This window comes from Exophiala bonariae (assembly GCF_035927105.1).
Source record: "Exophiala bonariae strain CCFEE 5792 chromosome Unknown scaffold_2, whole genome shotgun sequence".
Lineage (NCBI taxonomy): Eukaryota > Fungi > Ascomycota > Eurotiomycetes > Chaetothyriales > Herpotrichiellaceae > Exophiala > Exophiala bonariae.
In genome coordinates this window covers 1,340,588-1,356,471 of record NW_027042477.1, presented here as the reverse complement: position 1 = coordinate 1,356,471, position 15,884 = coordinate 1,340,588, and the positions used below count along the sequence as shown (strand labels likewise).

The window sequence follows — 15,884 nt, the reverse complement described above, 5'->3', positions numbered from 1 at the left end:
CGCTCGGTAAATATCTGACACTGTAGGACCACCTACCCCAGCTTCCCGTGATGCCTGTCTACAATCGAGCATATGTAATCACGAATTCTCGAACTGCTTGCATTCCCGCACGGAACGTTGTTCAGAACGTTGAAGAATCTGCTATCAAGTCTTGAAGCCACCATATCTTTCGATCGTAGGTGGATGTGACACACGTAGCTAAATAGATTGGAGTATTCGCGCCAACGGCTTCGGTGATGCCGGCGACTACGGTGAATGACTTTTACATTGAAACACAATCTTACTTCCACCGGAGTACATGATTCAAACTGCCTAGGTACGGGTAGGTTGGGGGGTGTGGCGGGTGTTAGTTATCATTATCGTCCGCTGGCACCTTTATTGAAGCCCACTACTACTGGCACCCAGAAAATGCCGAGGTCCAACTTCCATAATCAGCACAAGAGGCAACACCGACTACTACTAGTAAACCACAGCATCTTGAAACTCCGAATCTGTCCCTGCGAAGCAATAAGATCGTGGTCATTGATTATTATTACTGCAAAACTCTTCTTCTCTTTCCCATTCTTTCCCTGTCTCCTACTATCCTCTACCACTTCTCTCATCACCAACCAATCCATCTAGCCCCTCACAAATAACCCTACACAAACCGTCAAGATGGCCACTCAAAGACTCGGTTCCATCATCTCCCATCTCTCCCCCACCAAGACAGGTGTCGCTGCCATGTAAGCTCCCCCTTCATCATCACAGCTCTGATCACGTATACTTCACATGAATGCAATAGCTAACATCATTCCTTTTTTCCCCCGTCCAGCACTCAAAAGAACCCCGACGACATCGTCATCACCCTCGCTCTCCGCACACCCTTGGCCAAGGGCAAGAAGGGCGGCTTCAAAGATACGGACCTCGACTACATCGTCTACGCCTTGTTGAAGCAATTCGTCGAGAAGAGCAAGATCGACCCCTCACTAGTCGAGGACATCTGCCTCGGCAATGTCGGCGACATCGGCGCCGCCTACAAGGTCCGCGCGGCCATGCTCGCCGCCGGCTTCCCACACACCTCTGGCGCCAGCAGCGTCAATCGATTCTGCTCCTCGGGCCTGAAAGCAGTGCAAGATATCGCTTCACAGATCACCACCGGCAGCATCGACATCGGCATCGCACTGGGTGGCGAGAGCATGTCCAACGCCACCGGCGGTGGAACTAGCTTCTCCCCCGAAGTCGAGGCCAACCAGGAAGCCGCCGACTGCAAGCAGCCCATGATCCAGACCTCCGAGAACGTCGGCAATGACTTCAACATCTCGCGCCGCCAGCAGGACGAATATGCCGTCGAGAGTTTCCGAAGGGCCGAGGTCGCGCAGAAGGCCGGCTGGTTCGACGATGAGATCGTCCCCATCACCACAAAGGTCAAGGATCCCAAGACTGGCGAGGAGAAGACCGTCACTTTGACTAGGGATGAGGGTCCACGTTATGGCACAACCCTCGAAAGTCTACTCAAGATCAGACCTGCCATGCCACAATTCGGTGACAAGACGACCGGTGGAAACGCCAGTCAGGTCACCGACGGAGGTGAGAAGAATCCCTTGATTTGACTACCCTTTCCGTCCAATATAAAAACACCCTACTAACCAGGAGATAACCCCCCCAACAGCCGCCGGCGTGCTCCTCATGAAACGCTCCAAAGCCATCGAACTCGGCCAGCCGATCCTCGCCAAATTCTGCGGCGCGACCGTCGCCGGCGTGCCCCCGCGAATCATGGGCATCGGCCCCTCGGCCGCGATCCCCAAGCTCCTCGGCAAATTCCAGCTGACCAAGGAAGACATCGACATCTTCGAGATCAACGAGGCCTTTGCCTCCATGGCCGTCTACTGCGTCAACGTCCTGGGTCTGGACCACGCAAAGGTCAACCCCCGCGGTGGTGCGATTGCCCTGGGCCATCCCCTCGGCGCCACCGGTGCCCGCCAGATCTGCACCATCTTGAGCGAGGCCAGGCGGACCAAGAAGAAGATCCTCGTCACCTCCATGTGTGTATGTATACCCCCTCGTGTTTCTTGGCCTTCTCGGATTTTCAGCCCTCTTGTTATCATTCGATGCTGACCTTACGTGTCTCTACAGATCGGTTCAGGTCAGGGTATGGCTGGTCTTTTCGTCAATGAACAGGTATAGGCATGGCTGGCTCAACTGGTGGCATCAATTTGTCTTTGCATACCCGTCCCATGTAAAAAGCATATAGCGTTTTTGAAAAACTATTTCCAGAGTATATGACAATCAATGCCTTATCTCGTGTAAAGACACTCTTGGACTTTTCGGCTGCCTGTTATCGTCGTGTATGGTGTTTGCTCACAACATGATCAAGCAAGAAACCTGTGGTAAACTAACTAGTCACCATGAGGTGGTCATGATCGCTCAAAACTGACGTCCTCCTAAACAAACCATTCACAATCTCATTCATTGATATCCTTGATATCCTCCCAGTCTTCATCTTTATCGAGTTCACGTGAATCGTCATGCACACGATCGCCGCCATGGTGAGTCAAGGTATCCTGATCGAAGCCACCCATGGTCGACTGCAAGGCCGAGTCGTCGACAAAAGTGAAGCCGCGGAACCCGCCACCTCGCAAGCTTTCATCCACAAATGTAAAGCCCTTGAAAGCAGCTTGCATGCTCGGTGACAATGGCGTGGAGGCACCCAGTCCGCCCAGCCATCCACCTGCCAGTGCAGCTGCTCTGGCATTCAGGCTTGACGAGGTATTATTCAATGCGTTGGTGAAGTCGGGGTCGAAATTATCCACCGTAATCGCGGAGGTCATGACCTGCGGTTTGAATGGTGGAGGTATTCGCTTTGTCTCTAGTGCATCCCAGTCAAAGCCCGAAAAGAATGCATGCCTTTTCAGTTCTTCTGCGTCGTCTGTGGCCCCGAGTCGATGCTTGGGATTTCGGTTTATAAGGCCTTTGACAAACGCTCTTCCATCTGACGATAAGGCATCTCGAGGAAACCGGATCTTCCCAAAGGCAATATTTCTGTACATTTGCTGTGTGTCTTCAGCGTAAAACGGGCTCCAGCCGCAACACATTTCGAACATGAGGACTCCAAGTGACCAGAAGTCTGCCATCCTGGTATATCCCGCCTCGTCAAGGATGACTTCGGGAGCAAGATATTCAGTTGTACCACAAAAATGATCATCAGTGTCGGCTTTTAAGCTCAATTTCGACAAGCTAAAATCCACCAAGACAACGTGCCCGATTGCGTCAAGGAGGATATTCTCCGGCTTCAAGTCTCGATATATGATTCCGTACGAATGGAGATGCTGTAGCGCGAGGATGACCTCAGCAACGTAGAATCTGGCTCGCTCTTCCTTGAATCGTCCCTCCTTCTGCAGATGCCAGAACAGTTCCCCCCCTGCCAAATAGTCGGTGACTAAGTATAGATCACTCGGAGTTTGGAAAGCAAATTTCAAACTCGCAATAAAGGGGGAGTTAGTAGTTGCTGCTCGCACCAAAACATTTCGCTGTCCGATGATAGAAGCCACTCCCTTCTTCCTCACTATCACCTTTTTGGAGATGACCTTCATAGCGTATATCCGCTGTGTATCCTTCTTTCGGACTTGATACACCTGGCCCCAAGTGCCTTTGCCAATGAGCTTGAGGATCTGAAAGTCGGTAGCACTGCAAGATTTCATCTCTGCTTGTTGGAAATGAGCATCCACTTCGACTTCTCCCCATGCATCACTTTCGATCTCGTTCCTCCCTTTCAAGGGAAGCCAGCTGATGCGATGGCTATCAGTAGCCGTCAGGCGGACCTCAAGCTCGTTATGACCTAGGAAAGTTTCTTTTCCGTTCTCCCGTCCATATGCTGTTATGTTGACTCGTGAGTCCGAGTCAACTACATCACTAAACGTCGTTAGTCTGATCAGACGAAAGGCTCTCAAGGTTTGCGGGACTCACAAAGTTGCGGACACATCCTGAGTGACTGGCTCGGAAGACTGAAACTCCTCGACATCGGACTCTTCCTGATCCGCGATACTGACAACGCTACCTTGTCGGCGTCGGGCAGCCTCGGAGTAAGACCGTCGAATGGGAACTGGTACAAGTATATCCTCGTCAAGATCTCGGTCCTTCATTGAAAGAGCCTTCGAAATGAACTCATTGCGCTGGAAGACAATGACAAGATATATATCGTTTGTCTTTCGAAGCCGACGTGTAGCGGTCACCTTGATCACCAGCTTTCCATAACGGGTGGATGCCGCTCCTTTGGCTGCTGATCTTTCGGACATCCTTTTGCCGTGTGCTCCTATCATGTCCTCCAGATCCTGATCGTGCCCTGTTTGACGTCCGATAAGGATTTTCATGATTTCCGAATGGTGCTTGAAGTTCTTAGCTGCGGCTGTGAATAATTTTGCTGTGATCTGGACTCTTGCGCTACGGTCGAGAAAAAGTTGTGTCAAGTCATCATCAAAGTGCTCAACAAGGACTTCCAAAACACCTTCACGATCTTGAGCGGCAGGGTCTTGCAATCGCTCAAGTAGCAAAGACAAAATCCTCTTACCACTCTTGGTGTTTTTGGCGGCTTCTTTCACCACTTCCTTCGTGATGTGGATGTCTTCTAGCCTCTGATCTAGCAGCAATGTCATTACCTCTACTCCATTCATGCCGTTGCCCGCTGCCGCCTGAACAACTTGGTCGGTTATGTCCAGATGTTTTCCGTATCGGTCCAGAAAAAGTTTGGTTACCTCGCAGCCGCTCAGGCCGTTCCTTACTGCTGCCAAAACCACGTCGTGACTGGGGTGGGCACCACTGGAAGGTCGCATCTGGTCGAGCAGCGCTTTCGTAACTTCGAACCCGTTCTTCCAGCTACCAGCAGCTGTTTCGAGAGCCCAGTCGCTTATCGAAGGGTTAAAGCCATCCCATCTTGCTCGTCCCGCGACGGGACCGAAAAGTCCAGCCTCCCACAATACCTTGATAATAGCATGCGTATTTGTGTTAACCCCTCTCAAGATTCTTCTCATGTGATCTTGCCCCAACCAACAGCGCTTATCCAACAGGAGGCGTTGAACAACCTGTGAATGTCCATTGATTGCCGCCCCGATCAATGCATCCTCAAGAACTCCCGCTCCTGATGAAATGGCTTCGTCCTCTCCGAGAAGAATCTCCACAATGTGATCGAATCCAAACAGCGATGCACAATATAAAGGGCATCTTGCGGGTACCGCACGGCCAGAAGCATGTGGTATTTCCCCATGCTCATTCTCATCCCAATCAAATATCTCGTGCCAATTGACATAACTTTTGTAGTACTCCGGACTGAAGAATTTTGCAAGTTGTGATTTCAGCTGAGGAAAATTGTCAATTCGCTCGCCAACGGCGGCCACATGCGGAAACCAATAGTCTGCCGAATACGAGAGCAGGGGCATCTCAATTAGAGTAAGGCCAGAGACATCAGCGCCATTTGTGCCGAGAATATAAGAGACAGTCGCGGTACCAATTGTAGCGTGAGCTAATTCACTCGAGAAACGATAGCCGGGGCTTTCTTCGTGGATTTCATCTCCCCATTGCGCGACCAAGTATTCTTTGACCGAAAAGTGGGCGAGCTTGATGAATGTATCTGTTTGCTCGTGTATGAGTGTCACCAGCATGCTTGTGCAAATCTTCAGCACAAATTCTGGATGGGGAAGCTCAACGGCTGCAGCAATTTCGTTGATTGTCATAGGCCGAAATGAAGACGAGAGCCACATGAGTATTAGGCGTGCGACTTTCGCGTCTTTCCTCGGAATGCTGTTGAGAGTTTCTTCATAGGCTGCTTCCAGACTTTCGGGAATCGTACGTAGAGCTTCTTGTATCTGAGTTTTCGTATAGCAAGATTGGAGCCTTCGAATTTGCAAGTCTGCCCAACGAAATCGCCTGTCTAGAAGTCAGTCAAACATTTTCAAGTGGTCCGCGAAAATCTTATACTTCGTTTCAAATGATGAAAGTCGATCCTCGATTTCTTGCTTGAGTTCGGTACCCCACACATTCAAGTCTCCGGAATGGAGAGAACTCTGCACGAAGCGCTTGACATCGCCTGCAACAGACATCTCCAAATCTATCGAGGGATATTGCGATAACGCGGAGTGAATGTCAAGCTCCGGCCGACTCATGACGAGGATATGGAGATTAGGATGTGCCGTGGATAAACTGCGTAGCATGGAAAGCATTCTCGCTCTCTCTGGCTGATCAGGGGTTTGAGGACATTCATCTAGCGCATCCATGATAAGGTAGACTCCGCTCTTGTGGCTCTCGATGATTTTGCCAAGAACCCCGACGAGCTCCTCGTTTCCTGGCTCGCTACCGGTCCTATTGTGGTCTTGCCATAAACTGGTGACCCCATCAGACGGCGAGACCGTGCTCAGCTGTCGAATAAAAGATCTCAACAGATTTCTGACCTTCTGCGTGGCGTCATTGCTGAATTGAAAGTACCAGTAAGCCAATTGTGGCTGTTGCTGTCGCTCTTCCATCTTCTTCTTCTTCTGCTGAATATCATCAATCACAGTTGAGCTGTTGAATATGTTAGACCTTCTTCTTTCCAGTATGACATTCCTGGCTTCTGCTCTCACCATAAGACTGTTTTTCCACTCCCAGCTTGGAATGGTTAGTCAAGATACACCCAAATTTGTGTTCCCAACCTACCAGCCCCATAGATCCATAATAGTCCTGGACGGAAATTTCTCCAATCTGTGTATTCCTTCAATTCAAGTAGCCATTGGCCTGTGCCTGGTGTCCAAGTGTCGCGAGCTGTGTTTTGTGGCTTTGAAAAGGTTGTATTCGATAACCACTCAAGTGCCTTGTCCCCTTCGGCCGCTATCAAATCGTGAGAAGAAATTAAACAAGGTGTCATGTAGGTACGTACTCGATATTCTCTCCTCAATCCTCTGAGATAAATCTCTGCTGTCAGCGAACATTGCTGTTAGATGCTCCATAGTCTTGTCTAACGTCGGTGCCAACACAACTTCAGCCGCCGGTATGAGCCCCAGTAGTCCTTTTCCGAATGCGGCTGCAGTTGCAGCGGCATAAGGCTGCCATCCCTTGTTCTTGTGTGAATCTGCATAGTCACAAATACCTCGGATGACCAAGCATGGAAAGTTATTCATTAGTCCTGCAGCCTCCATTTCGAAGCAGAGTACTCCACCTAGCTCATCGCTGAGCCGATCTCTCTCAATTCCGTCCTTCATCACTTGATTTCCAGAAGCAATCGTGCCATAATGGATTATAACATCGTCAGTTTCTCGGTCATCGCGCTCTTCTAATTGATCCTCGTGGCAGTTTGCACACGTCGCGCCTCGGAGATGAGCATACTCCGACTTGTACAAATGATCCTTCAACGTTCGAGGGTGTGCAAATTTCGGCAATCGCTCTCCAAGTGACGAAAGAGATGTCTCTATGTCAAACTTTCCTCTCATCCTGGCAGCTTCGACGGCGGCCAGCGCCGTCAAGAGAATTTGGGGAGGTGCATTCAACGAACCCGTCCGTATGTTTTGTCCTCCTGTCAGCGTCTTCCCAAGGTCGTATTGGACAACACCTCCACTCTGGCCGTTTGGGAGACTGACCACAACGTCCCCCAGCCTGATATCTGAGATTTCGCTGGGTACTCCGCCGCCGATACCGACCATGAGACCAAATCTAATAGACTTGAACCGGGATTTCATCTGGGTGGCGATATTTGCTGCGGACACCAACCCCATTTGTCCAAACGGAAGACATCCAATGACAACATTATGCTCACCAATATTCCCAAAAGTATAAGAATTAGAGTCCTTTGTGTCTTGGGGAAGTGGAGGATGTTCCTTGTCAAGAAGTTCAGCTGATGCAGCAAGTTCGACTGGCAAGGCACAGATCCACCCGACGGTGTAATCTTCAGCCTTGTATGCTGACTGGGTTGCCATCTTGCATTGGCAAATACATATGCCAGGGACGAGAATGAGTTTGACCCTCAAATATGATGGCAAACTGTTGAATGGAAAAGATCACAGACGTGAGTTGACAGCAGGTCCCAGCTCAGTTGCGAGGGACGTTGAGGTGTGGTGAAGGCAGACTCGTGAGGCTATCACGCTAAGGTGTTTTTGGTATAGACTGGGCGCGTCCACCAGCCACGGCCAGGATAAGACATGTTGTTACTCATGGGGGTTGCCCTTGAGATCAAAGTCCCTCGCACAATCAAGAGCGAGCAAATTGTTAGCCAACGATAACACAGAATGGTCGCTGTCGGTGCACATGTGAGCAGAAATAAAGTGGCTGATATTGCTCAATGAGCAGACAGACATAAGAGAGAGTAGGACTCCTCTGGGCATTGGAGCATTATTGGGGAGAAGAGGCACGAGCAGGCACGCGCTTACTATGTTCGTGGGTCATGTGATGGTGGTAGTAATGCAAGGAAGGTGCAGTGAACGTGCCGTTGAAGAAGAAAAACATTTCACCGAGGAAGGAGCGATGAGCTACCTGTCATCCACCAGTGTTCCGAGAGACGGATGTTGTCGCTTGAGCTTGAACTGTATAACTTCGTACTCAGAACCAATGTGTGCTTGGACATTCCAAATCAACAAGAAGTCTAAATGCCCCACGGTGTCGAAAATCCGAACAAGTTCCCATTTTCTTAGCGTTTTGGCTGGTTCCAACCCCGCAATATCGAGGTCGATCGCCCGGGCCACCCTTAACCGTGGCGTTGCAATTGCCCCTCGCTTTAAAACCCTGGAGAAGGATTGTCAGACTGATTGGGAGCTCGACGGGGCAGTACTTCTGCGTCAGCGTTCTTACTTGCACAGAGAGGGATTTGCGAAAGTCTTCCTACCCTCTGACCACTTCCACTAGATGTCTCTCTTTACCTAGTGCTTAGAGGAGTGCCCAGAAGGATTGCTCAGCAGTGTGATAAACAGCAGGAGCGATGCCCACAGATTTCTGCCACCACAGATGAGTAATTCACAACTATCAAGCTAGCTGTCTGACAACGGTTAGAATCTTAGGCAAATGCCAGCAGCTAGACCCCTGTCTAAATCTCGAAAGATCAGATCTCGGGGTTGGATTCGGGTAGGGCTAAGCCTGGGCCTAGATAACGTCTCGCTCCACAAATGCCTTTTTGGGGGTATTTGAGCTGGTAAGAGTGGTCCTGAACTGTGATATCAGTGACGTATTTGAACTTTCGTCGTCGTGAAACCTCCATTGGACCGTGTGGAAGACTATCAGGTATGCTGACGGGCTTCTTATATCTTCCTTCCAATCCCAGCTCATCGCTCCGTAATGGCATAGTAGATTTTCGACAATCAAGTATTTCATTCACACCCGTGAACAGTTTCCCTTGAAATCATGTCGTGCCCAGTCCAACATAATGTCCACACTGGCGAGAAGGCCAATGGTACAGTGAGGGCTAATGGCGTAGGAAAGCCTGCGCCTGGAGACTATATCAGATGGTAGGTTCATGACAACCCTTTTCTGATGATGACGAGGCTGACAGTATTCTTCTCATTGTAGGGATGCAGAAGGTGTCGAGGTCAAACAACCTGGAGAGGAACAGAAGATCAAGGAAGTGTCAGATCAGTTCAACCGCTTTCAGATGATGAATTTCAACGAACACCACCATTGCCTGAGAGGAACACATTTGAAGACACAAGGAGTATGAAAATCCAGTCATCTGCCTCCCAAGTAAAATATCGCCTCTAACCTGAATAGTGTGTTATTGGCAAATTCAACGTCGCAAAAGACCTACCACCCCACCTTGCACAAGGAATGTTCGCCAAACCAGGTTCCTACGACGTTATCATGCGATACTCGTCGCTCACGCCTAAGCTCGTACCGGACAACGTGCCTGCTCCCCGCGGCATCGGGATGAAAATCTTCGGTGTCGAGGGCGAAAAGATTTGGGGAGAGGACAAGAAGACACAGGACTGGACATTCAACAACTATCCCATTCTTGAGCTGAGAGACCCAAAGACCACGTATGAGATCGCCGACTCGCTGGAGAAGAACTGGAACGATATTCCCAAGTTTGCAGAGGAGCAGAGCAAACGTGTGGATGCTGACGTGGCTACATATGGTAGTCAGCTACCTAGACAGCATAGTAAGACTGCCCTGTCTTTCTTCTCAATTTCTCAACCAGGGATGCTGACAGCTTCACAGTGGTTGCCATGCCCGAGTATTCGCAATCCGCATACCGCTTCGGCGACTATGTGGCCAAATTCGGTGTTTTCCCACTCGGCGAGGAGCAAAAGAAGCTTGAGAAGACCTTCATCAAGGATGACGACCCGATCAATGTGATTTCTCAGCACAATCGTGACTTCCACATGAAGAACAAGGTGACCTACTCATTCTGTGCTCAGCTACTCCAGAATCTCGAGGAGCAGCCCGTGGACGACATTGGTGTGGAGTGGGATGAGACGAAGTATCCATTCGAGCAGATCGCGACGATTGAATTCGAACCACAAGATTCGTGGATCCCCGAGTTCAGAGTCTGGTGGGATGACCGAATTACTGTCAATTCGTGGCACGGTCTCAAGGAGCATCAGCCCTTGGGTAGCACCAATCGGTTGAGGAGAGTGGTTTATGCCGAGTCCAGAAAACTGAGACTCAAGGTAAACGGCTATAAGGATTATATTGAGCCAGCAAGCCTGAAAGAGATCCCAGTCTCTGCATGACCGCGACCAATATGGAGGCAAGTGTGGAAGATTGCTCAACACAATTTCGAAGGCCTTTGTATATGACCAGAACTTTGAGAACCATGTATCATGATAGTAACGAGAATGTCGACCTCTCCGATCAATTCGATCTCAGTATCGCGGGTTCAATGCTTTCCCCTACCTACCTAGATTGTGATTTTTCATAGCCCATCGTTAGGGCGGCGTGTAGAGCGGCATCGCATCCGGCGCAAAAGTCTGGTCAAAAAGCTCAAAGTCGCTCCAATCGATATTGTCAGCATCTGCCATGAAGTTGAAGGGATCGAGAAGTCCGAAATCAAATGACGTTGCAGAGTAGCTATTTTGCTCTGTCGTGGCCGGGATCTCTGATTGTGGTCCTTCGAGAGCTGTGGAGGCCAGCGAGAAACGATCCACACTTTCCACCACCGTCTCCAGCGGCAAATCGTGGGCCGGCGTCACTTGTCGGTCTGACGGTTGTGGTTGGAGATAATAAGGGTGCGTCTTTTTGTGGCGATTGAATGGCAACATTGAAGAAGACCTCTCGGCGCCAGAAGCACCCCTGAGCGTCAGTCGCACTGCATGTGAAACTCGCCGCACGTCTCTACTGGCTTGCGACTTCTCAACCAGGATTGCATGAACTCTCTCCAGCAACGAGGGAATGTCGCACTCACTCCCCTCATCAAAGTTGATCCGGTATGCCGAATTCGCATTCGTCCCCGGTCGAGGGTTCAGAGTAGGAGATGTGTTCTGTCGACGTTGATGCAGGACTAGGCAAAGTACCATGACCCCCAGAAGGACATCATTGATCGTGAAATTGCTCAACATCCACCTCTCGGTACACAACTGGCCTCCAGGTGAGAATTCTCTATACATTTCGATGAACTTGGTGACGATTCTCATTCCGGCTTCGATGCAACATTGAGTGCTGAAAGCATCACCCCTGACCATGTATCTGCGGTGAAGAACACAGATACTTTTGAGGTAGATAAACTCAACGTAGACCCGTGTCATGATGAGGAAAGGTTCATCAGCAAGTGACTCCGCTAGAGGGCGAGTTCTTAGAATGTCAGGTATGGTTGTGTACATCTGTCGAATATCCTGATCGAGGGCAAGAATCTCAGCTTCAGATTTCTCCGTAAATGACAATGCATCCATGCTTGCTTTGCTGAAATTGTGCATTTGTCGGACCTTGACGATGAACCACAATATTCGTGTTGGCTCATGCTCGGATCGAGACTTTGGTAAAACTTTTGTATCGACGTCAAAATCCGAGTCTAGCAGATTTCTCGGAGGTTTGGTGTCGCTGTTTTCGAGACGGATATTACTTGGCAGGCCAAGCATGAAGGACATCATCAAATCCATCTGAACGCATGAAGCCCATAGCCTCCTGCGCATCTCACCTTCAAAGACGGTAAATGTTCCAAATGAATCCGGGTCTCGATGATAACCCATTTCATAAGCCATCTTGACTACCATGCCGAGCATCGCGCCAGCTTCCCGGCAAGGATCAAGTGTCCTGAGGTTCTTGCTGTTCGCGTACATGCCCAGAGCTTCCAACCCAAGTTGCTGGGGCCGGTGATACTCACCTAGGACTAGACATTGTCCTGCAGCAATATGTAAAGCATGGTCGCCAATACTCGACTCGTTTTGTGAAGCATGGAACGAGCGTACGCGTTCTCTGACAATGGAAGCAGTGTAGCAGATTGAAAACAGGATAGAAAGCCAAAGCGGATGAGCCTTTGAAGTGTCGGCCCAGAATTCTTGATACTGACGCTGGAATTGGTATGCGTGAACAAAAGGCGCAATGAATGTCTTCCCTTGGAAATAGACTGACAGCAGTCGATCGACCTCGATTTTGGGAGGCAGGTATTGAGAAGTGATCTGTTGTAGGGAGAAATGATTTGGCGATCCAAAAATCACCTCACTACCGAGGGCGCGTGTTTCAATCACCGCATGTTCCTCGGACTCTTGTTGGTCAAGGCTTTTGCCCAGGACTGCCTTTAACTCTTGGATATCGTCAAGAATGGCAGACCAGTGAGTGGAACCGACATACTCATAGCTCTCGATCTGCGTCTGACTCTCAGTCTGTACAATATCCTGGAGGACTGCTGGTGGCGTAATGGGCTTGGCAATAGACTCAGCGTGCAGTCGATGTGCGCCTGGCTGGGTCTGCATCAACTCCTTGACGATAGATTCAAGATGTACAAGCTTCTCTTCTGCTACTGTCTGCCGAGTGTTTTCGGTTGCGGAGGTCGAGCTTCGATGATAGCTACACCGAGCTGCTTCATCTCGCCTGACACAGCTACTGCATGGGTGACCTCGATCGCACCGAAGTTTAGATTTCTTGCATTGGTTGCAGACAAGTGAGTCGCGCGGCCTCTTGATTACTTTGGCGGGTGATTCGTAAACAACGCCCTTTGAGGCGCGAAACTTGCCCGTGAAAGCAGAAATATTGGCCATCTTGTAGAGCCGTTAGTAGCCAATCGAGGTTATCGATATCAATATTGAACGCGACACACCATCTCAGATTGCTCTACATTGTAGCTATAGTTTGAGATCTCAAGACTTAACTGAATCCCTGGGTTGATGGCCTAGTAGAAGACTTCACAAGGTCGAGGAGATGACAGTAAAGAGGCCAAGATCTTTTGAACGCGATGAAAGGCACGTCTCACGGACAGCACGTGATCCTTGGCAGGATGTCACGAGGGGTATCGACCAGCCTGAAAGTGAGGGAGCATGCATGAGATTTGAGAAGAATTACAAATTTCGTCGCCAAAGATGCTATGGTATCATGTACATAAGAGGTATTCCCAGAGTGCAAAACGCCCGAGAACGAGTGGAGAAAATAAAGTATCAAACCTGTCAGAAGATGCCAGACCGTCATGGGACATATTTCGGAAGTTGGTTACCATCATTGGGGCCGTTGGACTCGACACCAGAGACCGTAGGCGCTGGTGGTTTGTCATAATCTGGTCGGGATGTGGTGCTGTCAAGACCGAGAGCAGCATCGACATCACTCTCAAATGGATTCTCATAAGGATTGCGAAATCCATGTGTCTCTGCTTCAGCACGTTGACGGTCTTCAGCAGCTTCTTGCTCTTTGGTCTTGCCTTTCAACGCTCGCTTCTTGTCCGATGCTAGAGCTGTGCTAGCTGGAGTGAAGCCTGCTTTCTCTTTCTCGCCTCTTGCAACCCCAGGAGGGCCTGACTCTCCTGAAGTTCGCGTTCGCGTCCAGAAGGCACTCGAGCCTGATGATTGTGCTTGTATCAGTTCAGCACCCAGCATCTCTGCGTCGCTGTTGATCGGAATCGTGACCTGGGTGGTGGCCGCTGGCATGATGACTTGGCACAGCGGACCATTTTTCTGAGAAGTAAACTTTTCAATCTTCTCGGCACATTCAATTTCCAACTCCCAGATAAGTTGGTATTCTCGGGCCACATTAAAAGTACTGTAGCTTGGACAGAGTGGTGTCTCTATCTTCGAGCCAAGTTGAGCATTCCCTAGTCTCAAGTCACATAGTTGTCCAAGATCAAGAATTGCATCGCTTGCCGAGGAGGCCATCTCGATTGACTTGTCAGAAAACGACAGCCTTTGATTGATAGGTTTGTTGGAGAGTATCGGGATTTCATAGGATTTCCGGTCTGAGAATGTTCCTGGCGCACGACACCGCACGTGAGTTTTCAACTCGATAGTTGCACTGCGAAGGACGACTAGTGGGAGACCTTGTGATGTATCAATAGTTGTGTTTTGCGGAGAAGGATCAGTTGTTAAGGTGACAAGGAATGGAACGGGGGTTGGGTGTAATAGTTGGATGATAGATGGCGCCTGAACCTGAATATTGAAAGAGAACTTGGGAATTGAGTCGCGCTGGAAAAGCGACCGTGCGCGATCGCGTAGACCTAAGGATGTTCCGGCATGTTCCGGCAAGAGTTTCAGCGTTGAAATTGTGATGTGACGGCTATCTGTGACATGATGCCAGTCCTGAATTGGCTCTGGTGTTGAAAGAGGATGAAATATAATTGGCAAGGTTGAGGTTTTGGATTGAGCTTTGCGGATGTGATGGACGCCTTCTGGCTCGGTGACGGTCGCAGTAAGAACATATTCAACAAAACACTCTGCTTGGCGACCAAACATAATTCTACTATGATGATTGGATGCAGGAAGCGTTAAATCGAGGTTGTTCTCGTCGTTTGTTCCGGGGAAATGCTCCTTTGTTTTCCATTTTTCCGAGGCCAAGATCGTCGAAGGGTCTGCCTGATGTGGCACAATAAAGTCGAATGGGAAGGTGAAAGAGCCTGGCTTCTGAGTATACTGCGACTCGTAGACGATCTTCTCCTGATTGAACAGCTGTACACGCCCGCGATGATAGGTGACAGCTTGTCCGTGTTGTTGAACGATTCTTGACTTGGTTCGACCCCAGAAATTGACAGCAATCTTGCCAATTGCACTGTCTTCAGCGGTATGGAGGATCACTCGGCCACTGATACTGTCACCTGGTGAGTAATGGCTTTGAGGATGATCTATCTCAAAGGACAGCCCTGGCGCATTCTCGGTCTTGGTGAGCCCCATTTTATTGGATGGATTCGGTGTTGCTCTCTGGATGATTGAGACTGAATTACTTGTTCTATCCTGGTATTTCGTATGCGATCTGGTGATCAAGACCTGACTTCGTTGTCGTTGTTAGAAGCTTTCAGTATATTAGTGATAGCAGTAGGTATATATAAATTTAAGAAACGTTGACACCGGAAACGATCTTCCAAGAACATCACTCCGAATACGTGAATTCTCCCTGCATTGGTGCAGGGGATCGAATTCGCCTGGGGAGCTTAGCGGCACAAGGCGGATTTCAACCAAGAGAAGCGGCCCAGTTGTCTTCTACGAAATGGTCGATCAACAGGGCTGAGTGGGTTTGGATGCAAACCAGGCACGTGTGTTTCTTGCCGTTCAGTTGGTCGATGCCAGGGTCTCCGGCTTCTATAATTGCATCATCAGCTCTTGGAGCTGTGAAAGAGAGGAGATTGAGAACAATTGACTGAAAAGGCTGGTGCCTGGGATTCTGGAAGGTTGGAAGAAGAACCGGCATACGGTACGGAGCAGGAGAAATGGTTTTAGTGATGCCTGTTTGGTGGCGGATGCTCAGGACGTTCCCGCCAAACCCACCTAAACCCCAAAACCATGCGCCGCTACATGCCAGTAGCAGAACAGGCCAGTCCATCAAACTTCCTAACAACA

The 15,884-nt window shown here is 49.6% G+C and overlaps 5 protein-coding genes across 5 annotated transcripts; 2 read left to right on the top strand and 3 right to left on the bottom strand.

The window, feature by feature from the left end:
* Positions 1–654: 654 nt before the first annotated feature.
* LTR84_005013 (uncharacterized protein) lies at positions 655–2,163 on the top strand (the record flags this gene model as incomplete). The annotated part of the gene is made up of 4 exons (XM_064848585.1): positions 655–722; positions 812–1,566; positions 1,649–2,025; positions 2,113–2,163. 4 exons carry the CDS (start codon positions 655–657, stop codon positions 2,161–2,163), a joined length of 1,251 nt encoding a protein of 416 aa, XP_064711209.1.
* A 278-nt stretch (positions 2,164–2,441) lies between these two features.
* Positions 2,442–7,913, bottom strand: LTR84_005012 (uncharacterized protein; the record flags this gene model as incomplete). The annotated part of the gene is made up of 6 exons (XM_064848584.1): positions 2,442–3,888; positions 3,943–5,895; positions 5,947–6,528; positions 6,588–6,612; positions 6,661–6,831; positions 6,881–7,913. 6 exons carry the CDS (start codon positions 7,911–7,913, stop codon positions 2,442–2,444), a joined length of 5,211 nt encoding a protein of 1,736 aa, XP_064711208.1.
* A 1,414-nt stretch (positions 7,914–9,327) lies between these two features.
* On the top strand, positions 9,328–10,652 carry LTR84_005011 (uncharacterized protein; the record flags this gene model as incomplete). The annotated part of the gene is made up of 4 exons (XM_064848583.1): positions 9,328–9,431; positions 9,493–9,634; positions 9,691–10,078; positions 10,138–10,652. The coding sequence occupies 4 exons, from the start codon at positions 9,328–9,330 to the stop codon at positions 10,650–10,652; spliced, it is 1,149 nt and encodes a 382-aa protein (XP_064711207.1).
* Positions 10,653–10,847: 195 nt separating this feature from the next.
* On the bottom strand, positions 10,848–13,112 carry LTR84_005010 (uncharacterized protein; the record flags this gene model as incomplete). The annotated part of the gene is made up of 1 exon (XM_064848582.1): positions 10,848–13,112. One exon carries the CDS (start codon positions 13,110–13,112, stop codon positions 10,848–10,850), a length of 2,265 nt encoding a protein of 754 aa, XP_064711206.1.
* Positions 13,113–13,532: 420 nt separating this feature from the next.
* Positions 13,533–15,221, bottom strand: LTR84_005009 (uncharacterized protein; the record flags this gene model as incomplete). The annotated part of the gene is made up of 1 exon (XM_064848581.1): positions 13,533–15,221. The coding sequence occupies one exon, from the start codon at positions 15,219–15,221 to the stop codon at positions 13,533–13,535; it is 1,689 nt and encodes a 562-aa protein (XP_064711205.1).
* Between the last annotated feature and the right edge of the window lie 663 nt (positions 15,222–15,884).